The sequence below is a fragment of the Macrobrachium nipponense genome, chromosome 29, assembly GCF_015104395.2.
Source record: "Macrobrachium nipponense isolate FS-2020 chromosome 29, ASM1510439v2, whole genome shotgun sequence".
NCBI classification, from domain to species: Eukaryota; Metazoa; Arthropoda; class Malacostraca; order Decapoda; family Palaemonidae; genus Macrobrachium; species Macrobrachium nipponense.
Window position 1 is genome coordinate 15,394,284 of NC_061092.1, and position 9,622 is coordinate 15,403,905.

Below are 9,622 nucleotides of genomic sequence, written 5' to 3' on the forward strand. Positions count from 1 at the left end.
GCCCAGTTTGGACATGTTTATGAGATCTATGACTGTCAGGCTTCCATGTTTTTTTCTCCACAACCAGTTCAGTGTCTTATGCTGTTTTTGCACACTTTAGTCCAAGGACAGTTAACTGCATTCTTCCTATTCAGGCCATGTAGACAGACTGGTGTTCTGGGTCATTGGCCTATTTTATGGCCGTGGTAGAGATGATTTATGATTCTCATCTCACGTTTCATGGATCTCACTTTTCATGGTACAAGATTTGTAGTTTGGTATCATGTGTGAAGTTCTTGTCCTTAGTTCTTGGTTCCTGTAATAAGTGAATTAATCATTAGTTTGCTCTTACTGTTTTCTTTTAATAATTTTATCCCCCATAATTTATTTAGGCTTCCTTTAGAAGGCACTGTGCCTAAAAGCAAAGAAACCTTTTGTGCTTTTTTGCCCTCTGGCTCCTGTCTTTCCAAGGATGGCCATGAGCATCTGAATTGCCTCTTGATGGTGGTCCTCACAGGTTCTTTTTTCTCCCTTTGGGTTCTTTTCAGACATTTTCGTCTTGTGTTTTGTCCCCTCAAGGCTGTGTTCCTATTTACCCTCACCTCATCTGCGTATTTCTGGGTGATCTGTACCTTCTGTGATAGAGTCCAGGTCTGATTATGTTCTTTAAAAATAATAATTCGTCCTGTGCTTCATGTATCTCATTTCATTCACTTTTGTACTTTCATAAATGACTGCAAGAGCATGTGTCAAGACATTAGAGAAAATAAGACTAAGACAACAGAATCTCTTTAAATGTCTATAAGAAACTTGATATAGTACCAGCTACATGCTTATGAAAAGAAGATTGTAAGGCAAATAGAGGAAATGCAATACAAATTACCCCTAATAATAATAATGATAATTTTTGTTAAAGAGGATAGCAGCATCAGTGGAATTGTTTTATATATGGTCTTTTCAATTCAATGATAATAATAATAATAATAATAATAATAATGATAATGATAATAGGAGCCTTGTATATGGAACTGATATAATTTTACTTATATTTTTTGTTTGCTTTATGCCTTTTTCTCACATAACATGTGGTCTCTTGGATTGTGCTACCAAATGTTCCATGGACATCAGTCAGAAATTTGAAAAAACATTGTTTAACTTCCTGCAGGTTCTAGTGTCTTTCATCAGCAAACCTCTGGTGCTCCTAAGGCTTGGGAGCAACCTCATCTGGCCAGCATAGTTGAAGAGTGCTTGAATATCAAAAAAGAGATCTATCACCAGCATCCTGATATGATCCCTTTCAGTATGGAACTTCACATAACAGCTGGGGGCAAGAGTTTGAATTCATTGAAGGTAATTTTATGAGTATTTTATTTGATTGTTATAGAATGTTTCTGTTGTTGAGCAAGCTTTCATGAAGATTATTGTTGTCCGACTTTAGAAGATATGTTTGTTGAAGCTGAACAAGATTTTGTTAAGGTGTGAAAATATTTCCAATATAAAATGCCCTGAGTTTTAAAGCAAATTTTTGTAATTTTTGTGTTCTTAATATCTTGCTATTTTCTAGGGAACAAGCCATGTAGATTTTTAATGGGTTGCATAATAAATTATTTTTACACTTGTTTATGGTTATGTGGAGCTTGCATATAAGTTGACATTAGATGCTAAATATTATGTAAGTGAAGTACGGGATTCCTTATAAATATGAGGTTTACACACATAAGTTGGTTCCTTTTAAAAAGTTTTCACTTAAGCTTAAAAGCTCTCTGTTGTTGTTCAGCAAGTTTACGTGAGTACATAAAGATGTATTCATATAAACGTGAATGCCTGTTAGGATAAAATTAAAAAGGGAAAGGATAAACAGAGGACCTGCTACAGAAGGAGGTAACAGACCTACCTCTTAAATGGTGAGTGTACAAGTGATGGAAAAGTAATGTAGGAAGAGAATTTCAAAAGTTGGGGCTATTGTATTCGAGACAGTTACCAAACTGTTCAACTCAAGGATTTTGGATTTCCTGAATAAATGTTGGAAGCGGTAGCGTTATGGGTGTTATGGGACTGCCTCTCCTTATTTATTCATGTTTTTAACTTCAGTTATGCTCATTGCTATTAGTTACTCATATATGATTTAATTTATTAATAAGAATACAACAGCATGGGATGATTATCGTGGGCCATGAAGAGTTAAGGGATTTGAGTTGTCTAACCTCATGTTTTGCCTTTATCCTTTCACAAAAAGTTTAACCAGACCACCAAGTCACATTTTTATACACATATGGTTAGAAAAAGCATATTTTCAAATGACAGTATTTTCATGTATACTGTTAAGATATGTACATTCATGGGTGATTTGTGTGTAATGAAGATCTTTCCTTCCCAGGTAATGCAGACTAGTGAAGATTCACAGGATTCTGGCCTTTGTGAACTAATGCAGGCTGCAAGAGTTGTTCTTTTGGAGGGTAAGTACTCTTTTAACTGTAGCTTATAAATTCTAGCTAATGACAATGTGTTTACTTAAAAAAAAAAAAAACAGGTATCTACCACCCAAGTTCTGTCCAAGTCATTATCATCAGCTCTAATTTTCCAGAATTCGTCATCCTTACTTGTGATGGTATTCTGTGCCGTATTGTTTTGAAAATTTATGTTACATATTAAATCCATATTTTACAGATTATACCATTATTACTCTAGGTCTTATTCGTCATTATCCTCATTTTCATGTTCTTGGTTAGCTTACCTCTTTGCCAGTTTAGATATGAAATAAGTTCTCCTCTCACCTTTCTTGTCCACTTCCTGCCTCAGTTCCTATCTGGTCTAGGTTTAGGTGCGCATGAAATCAAATCTTTCCCCTGTTGACATTTTGGTTAATTTGATAATTTAATATTGCATAAGTCAAACCCACATTTGTATCTAAGTGCTGTGAGTTTTATTTTGATGCTGTAGATTTCCTCTTCACCATTTTAACTGAAGCTTTATATTAATAGTAAGTTCCCTTTTTGGAATGCGACCTGAATCGGTCTATTTGGATGTGACATCTTTTGCTCTCATCCTTAACAAGGTTTAATTACCAGCTGTTCATAACTAAATACCCTGCTCATGCCTCTTCCCCATGTACTTTATGTCTATATCTCTTTTCAATATGGATTTTTTCCCACTGTGAATGGATACAATTTTGTTCAGTGTTCAAGTTAATTGCAGAAAAGAATCCCTCTTCCTGTCAGGTGATGTTTTACCTCTTCATTACCGAAAGTTTGTTTGGAGGTAGGTGGGTACCACCATTGAAGTCTACTATACCGCACCGGGTGCATAAAGGTGGTACGCATAGTACCACCAAAACTCCTCTTTTTCAGATAGGGACTTCCAATCATTCTGTAATTTCGGTTTGAAGAGTTTGGAGCAAAATAAACAGTATGACACGATGCCAGACGTATGATGAACCAAAAAATAGTATTATTACTGCTTATAGCAGTGTGTAGGTGACAGATGAACTGCTCTCACAAAATCACAAAACCAGACAAGCGTAAACATGTAATAACTTCTACCCAAGTAAAAAACCAGTTGTATCATCATTTACGTATATTTATTTATTCACTTATTACATTTTACAAATAAAAGATATGAACACCAGATAAATGAAGGTAGAAATAAAGCCTTATAGTAACTTTATATATAAAAAACCAAACCAGAGAAAAAGCAAAAAAGCGATTTTTCTGAGGACAAGAAACTTGAAAAATTAGTTTAGATACCCCTAATGCCCCTAAAGTTGTTTTCTGTGATGAAACTAATCTTAGAAAACGTAGAAAATGACATCGCCCAATTTTTGAAAGATATACTATTAAAATTTGCGATTTCCATATTTATTGGCGGGGCTTTCGCTTTAGTTTTTGCTCTCTTTTTTTTGTTATTACGTGCTTATTTACTGTTCTATTTTGATAATACTTTATGTGCATGTTCCAGGTGCAATATACCAACATTCTGTAAGACCGAATTTCTATTCAAGACCGTAGTTTTCTCACCGACCACCAGTGTCCCTTGTACAAGGGACACTGAGTTTCACATTTTTTTTCATAAAATCATTTATTTTCCCTGTAGGATGATAAAAACTAACAGAGAATATGCGTTATTATAGTGCTAATAATACCTGATAATTTCATAGCCTGTCTTGATTAGTGATTTTTGGCAAATATTTTTACGATGGGCAACCCCTCCAAACTCGAGACACTACCGAGAGATTCAGTTCGGCAGCGAACACAATGTTTCACTTCTGCTCACCGACCCGGTAAAGAAGGGGTTAAACTTTGAGAGGCCTTGATTTCTTGTTTAATTTGTTGGAGATCAACAATCCTGTATTGCTAATCATTCCAGCTAATAACCAGTTATGAAATTCACTTCTAGTTTTTGTAAATTCTCTTTTCCATAAAATAATGGATAAGCCAATTCAAATTTAATCCATAACCAGACAAAATTTTTTTAAATGAGATAGGAATTTAAACATTAGTGACAGCAACATCATTATGTTTTTATGTAATTTGCATATTTTAGTTTATTTAATTACTTATTTATGGATTTGTAACTTCTGTTTCAGATGTCAATGAAGCATTATCTTTCCAAGTATGTGTTCCAGAAAACAGCAAATGTTTGCGATGTAGAAAAGTAACTGCCAGAACTAAAGAAGACCTTTGTATACGTTGTCAAGATGTGATTTCATCTGGCTGGTGATGTTAAATAATTCATGAAATGTAAGTTCATTTGTTTCACTATCATTCTGAACCTAGTAGTCTTTGGTGATAGTATATATTCTGTGTAAATACAGTAGTACCTGTATTTTTTTTTGTCATAAAGTGCTGGGAATGGCTGCTGCTTGATCATCAGTAATGTCATACAGTAACTTCTCACCTCATGTTTTACTGTGACGGGAATGGCATACCAGTTTTAATCATTCTTTACCATCTTTGGGTGGATATTTATGGAAATATTTATCATTTATTGTGGTAGTAATGATCTTATTCTGTAATGTTATGTGTTCAAAGAAAATATTCTTGATTGGATATGCACTTTAAATTGCAAATAGTGCAGTACAGGTGGACCTTCACTAATCCAACACCATAACACCAATGCAACTCTTAGTATTACTTCATTACTGAAAATAAATTTTGAGTTGCACTTGGATTACCTCCAAACAATAGGTAACCACCTCATCATACTTCAAAATATCATTTACTATTTATGTATGCCTGTAATTTCTATTTAACATTGCAAAATGTTTAACCAGCCACACCTCTCCTTCCATTACAATTTTATTATATGTTCCATGTTAAATGTGAGTCTTGATCAGATCGTTTGACTATATTTCACATATCAAAGTAAATGTGAAGCTTATGATATTTGAAACACCTTAGGCTGTTACTTACGATCTTTTTTTTTTTTATTCTTAAACAACAAGAAAAAAATATGTAACTGCTGTACAAGCCACAAAAGAATGGGCTATGATATGCTCACACATTGCAGTTATTGGTTATAAAAAAGTTTTTAACATTAAAATATCACAGAGTATCATTAAGTGAATCAAAAAGTTACTTTAATGATGAAAAATAATAATTGAAGGAACATGAGTTTTATTTATTACTACAATTGCACAAATAGCTTCAAAACATAGAGCTACAATTCATTGCTTGTAGAGTGGTACCTCAACATTAGATTTCATTACTTAATGGAATACTTTGTTAAGTACACTAGATTTATCAGATGCAGAAACAAACATACATAGCAGTTCTTAGATAACTGAATATAATCTGTTAAGCATTCTTGATTTTTTTAAGGTTAAACAAACATGCCTGCCATACAATATGGAGAAATCTTTTTGATCATAAATGCAAAGGAATGAGAAGTTTGCATTCCTTGTTCCTCAGGTCCACTAACACTGGGAAGCCTCTTCTAAATAGAGTGCTGAACTGAAGCTACACTCTCCATCCAGGAAAGTGATGGAAGCATCAGTTCAGCAGACTGTGGAAAATGATGGGGTGCTTCCTTCCTTTCATCTAGGCCAATGCTTCGTTCTTTTAATCTTGAACACTACTAACATTTGGTATCTTGTGTTTCACCATGTACCCCACCATGTCAAAAGCTTGATATGTACTTCTCTATAGAATCTGAAATTGACTGTCATGCCAAAGGGATCCTGACTCTGGGGAAAGAACTCTACTCTTAAATGGTTCCATGACCTGAATTCCTATGGAGGAGTATCCTCAGGAGGAAGAAGAGTCCATGGGGGAACATCAGTCTCACTTCCTCCCCATACCAGGGATTTTGCTACTGGAGCAGTTGGTCATTGAAGGACTGCACTATTACTTCCGAGACTCCTCACAGTAGCTCTCATTGCGTAGTCCAGCTTGTCCGCGGAAGCAACTTGCTTTCATGAAGTCATCTAATTGGAACTTATTTCAGTCCAACAAGGGCACCAAGTCTGAAAAGACCTTTAAAGGCAGCAACTCTCTTTTTTCATTGCATTGTTCAGCTGTACATATAGCGCTGTTTGAAGAGTAAGATCCCAAGTTTGTTTAAAAGAAGAAAGTGGTCTGTTACCATGGGATAATCAGGAAATAAGTTAGACATTTATTTTTTAATACATAACTGAAAGTTATCCCTTTGTTGGCACTTTTACTCATGTATTATAACCTCTTGGAAAAAAGGAAAAGAAAACCTCTTAGAATATAGTTGACCCCCACTTTTTTGCGCTTCACTTTATCGCAGATTTTTGTGGAAATATCTCACTTTTACGCGGGAACTTTCACCAATTTGCGAATTTTATGGACTGTATCTCAAAAATTATTACTTGATCACTTTTTTTCCGTTGAACAACACTGTGTATTCATAGTTATAACATTTTAGTTCAAGGGGTACAGGGTATTTGGCAGTTATGTGTTTTTAGAGGGGATTTTGCATTTCCGCGGTGGGTTCTGGAACCTATCCCTGCAAACAAGTCGGGGATCACTTTATTCAGTAATATCTTAGGTCTAACAGAGGTTTATTATAACTGGGATTTTAAAGTATATTGCAAGGGTCATTATCTATTTTTTTAAGGATAGGTGTCTGTTCAAATAAATCCTGTCAATGTTTCTGGTTGGACATTTTTTCATAAACTAACAAAGTATTTCCTGTGAAAGGAAATTTTTAGTTTTAGACATGGTGCTGAGTGGTTAAAAAAACTACACTAGAGCTACCAAATACTTGGACTTGAATAACCAGAATTTCTGTGGCTATTATTTTCTGTTGTTTTAGAAATACAGAAAAAATGGTTAGTTCACAAGGAAGTGAATTCATTTACAAGAGGATCCCAATTTAATTTAAATTCAAGTAATTCATGTTACCTTGTTGAGTTTCTCTGTTAAGGTTATGGTACACTATGTTTTTGTAACATTTAGCAAGATACTGCTGAAAATAGACAAAATACCATGTACTGTGTTACAGTTTGTATATAATAATGTATATATGTAATTAATTGTTATTGATATGTTGTTTTCTTTTCCTTAAAATATCATTAAGTTTATTAAATGATAACATAATGTAAAGTACAACAGAAGGTTGGTTATCAATATATTTGAAATAACAAAAATGGGGTGACTTCAATTTTGACCTCTGAAAATTTATCATGTACTTTATGTATTGTATTGTTTTTCATCTGTACAGTGGTACCTCGAGATACGAAATTAATCCGTTCCGAGGCGCCCTTCGTATCATGAGGTTTTCGTATCTTGGACCACATTTTACATGTAAAATGGCTAATCCGTTCCAAGCCCTCCAAAAACACCCCAGTAAATTTCATAATAAAGCTAAATTGACCTATAAACAATGAAATACTACAACAAATTGGACCATTCAATACCTAACTTAATAACGTAATGCTAATTACCTGTAAATAAAGTGTAATAGTGTACAAGGTATACAAGAAATACTGTACGTATGTAGTAAAATGTGGAAGCTTGCCTTTCAAGTGAGGCTATCTCCGAAAGTGGCGGCAGAGGAGGAGGACAAACGGCAGATACGTACGTACGTACACTTAACTTTATGAAACACATAAAAAAATGTAAGGAAAACTAAACTAAAATTTACGAAACACATTAACAAAACTGTAACACTTAACTTTACAAAAAACTAAAATGAAAAAAAATTTTTTTGTCTTTGTATTTAAGAATTTTTTCTTTTTTTACTTTTTTATACTTTACGTAGTTTTTTTTTTTTTTTTTTTTTTTTTTTTTTTTTTTTTTTTTTTTTTTTCAAAATTTCAACTTCATCACCACTTTCAACTTTCTGTTTTTTATCACTTGGTTCTTCCTTTTTGCTTACTCCTGCTAATGCTAAAGGCCCCTTTAAAAAATAACTATCCAAGGAAGATTGCTTCTGCCTACTTTTCACAATTTTCCTGAAACGACTCAGGCAAACGTCATCGAACTGCGCAAGCATACGACCTGTGTGAGCCTTTTCGGGGTGTCTTTTTTTTCTATAAACGATTGCATTTTATGAAAAGGGGCTAGAACATCCTTAATTTCTGCCGTTGTCATAGGGTCGCCCTCCTCCTCCTCGCCGCTGCTAGAGAACTCCTCTTGAACGACGTTATGTTGCATGGCCTCCAACTCCTTCAGGTCATCCGTCGTAAGCTCCTCTTGGTGCTTCTTGAGAAGGTCGTTGATGTCATCCTCGTCGACAACCAGCCCCATGGACTTGCCGAGTGCAACGATCTCGTCAAGATCTGGTTGCAAAACAGTTTCAGGATCGTCAACTGTTTCTGAATCTGCAGCACCAGCTTCGCCCACATCGAATCCCTCGAAGTCTTGGGCGGATACGGCATCAGGCCAGAGTTTCCTCCACGAGGAATTCAAGGTTCGCCTCGAAACCTTCTGCCAAGCTTGGTCGATGAGTCGGATGCATATGACGATGTCGAAATGCTCCTTCCAAAATTCACGCAAGGTGAGGTTTGTGGTATCGGTGATGTCAAAACATCTCTTGAAAAGATGTTTCGTGTACAGCTTCTTAAAGTTCGATATCACTTACTGGTCCATGGGCTGGAGGAGAGAGGTGGTGTTAGGCGGAAGATAGAGAATCTTGATGAAGGAATACTCCGATAGGATATCTTCCTCAAGGCCAGGAGGGTGGGGAGGGGCATTGTCCAACACCAGCAGACATTTCAGGGGGAGGCACTTCTCTTCCAAGAATTTCTTCACTGTCGGGCCGAAACACAGATTTACCCACTCCGTGAACAAAAGCCTCGTTACCCAGGCTTTTGCATTAGCCCTCCACATCACTGGAAGCTTCTCCTTAAGCACTTTGTGGGCCTTGAAGGCTCGAGGAGTCTCGGAATGATACACCAGTAGGGGCTTCATCTTGCAATCCCCACTGGCGTTGGAACAAAGTGTGAGCGTAAACCTGTCTTTCATAGGCTTATGCCCGGGTAGCTTCTTCTCTTCCTCCGTGATGTACGTCCGACGAGGCATTTTTTTCCAAAAAAGGCCAGTCTCATCACAGTTGAAGACTTGCTGAGAACTGTAGCCTTCCTTGGTCATCATCTCGTCGAATGTCTTTTTAAAGGCTTCGGCCGCTTTCATGTCCGAGCTGGCAGCCTCCCCATGCCGCACCACCGAATGGATGCCAG

The 9,622-nt window shown here is 36.0% G+C and overlaps 1 protein-coding gene across 1 annotated transcript in view; it reads left to right on the forward strand.

Moving 5' to 3' along the window:
- The window catches only part of LOC135206147 (isoleucine--tRNA ligase, mitochondrial-like), a gene marked incomplete at its 5' end in the record, with an annotated part of 34,286 nt that extends 27,658 nt beyond the window's left edge, over positions 1-6,628 (forward strand). The window contains 3 exon segments of the mRNA XM_064237408.1: positions 1,145-1,329; positions 2,357-2,435; positions 4,562-6,628. Coding sequence (XP_064093478.1) covers positions 1,145-1,329; positions 2,357-2,435; positions 4,562-4,695 — 398 coding nt within the window.
- Between the last annotated feature and the right edge of the window lie 2,994 nt (positions 6,629-9,622).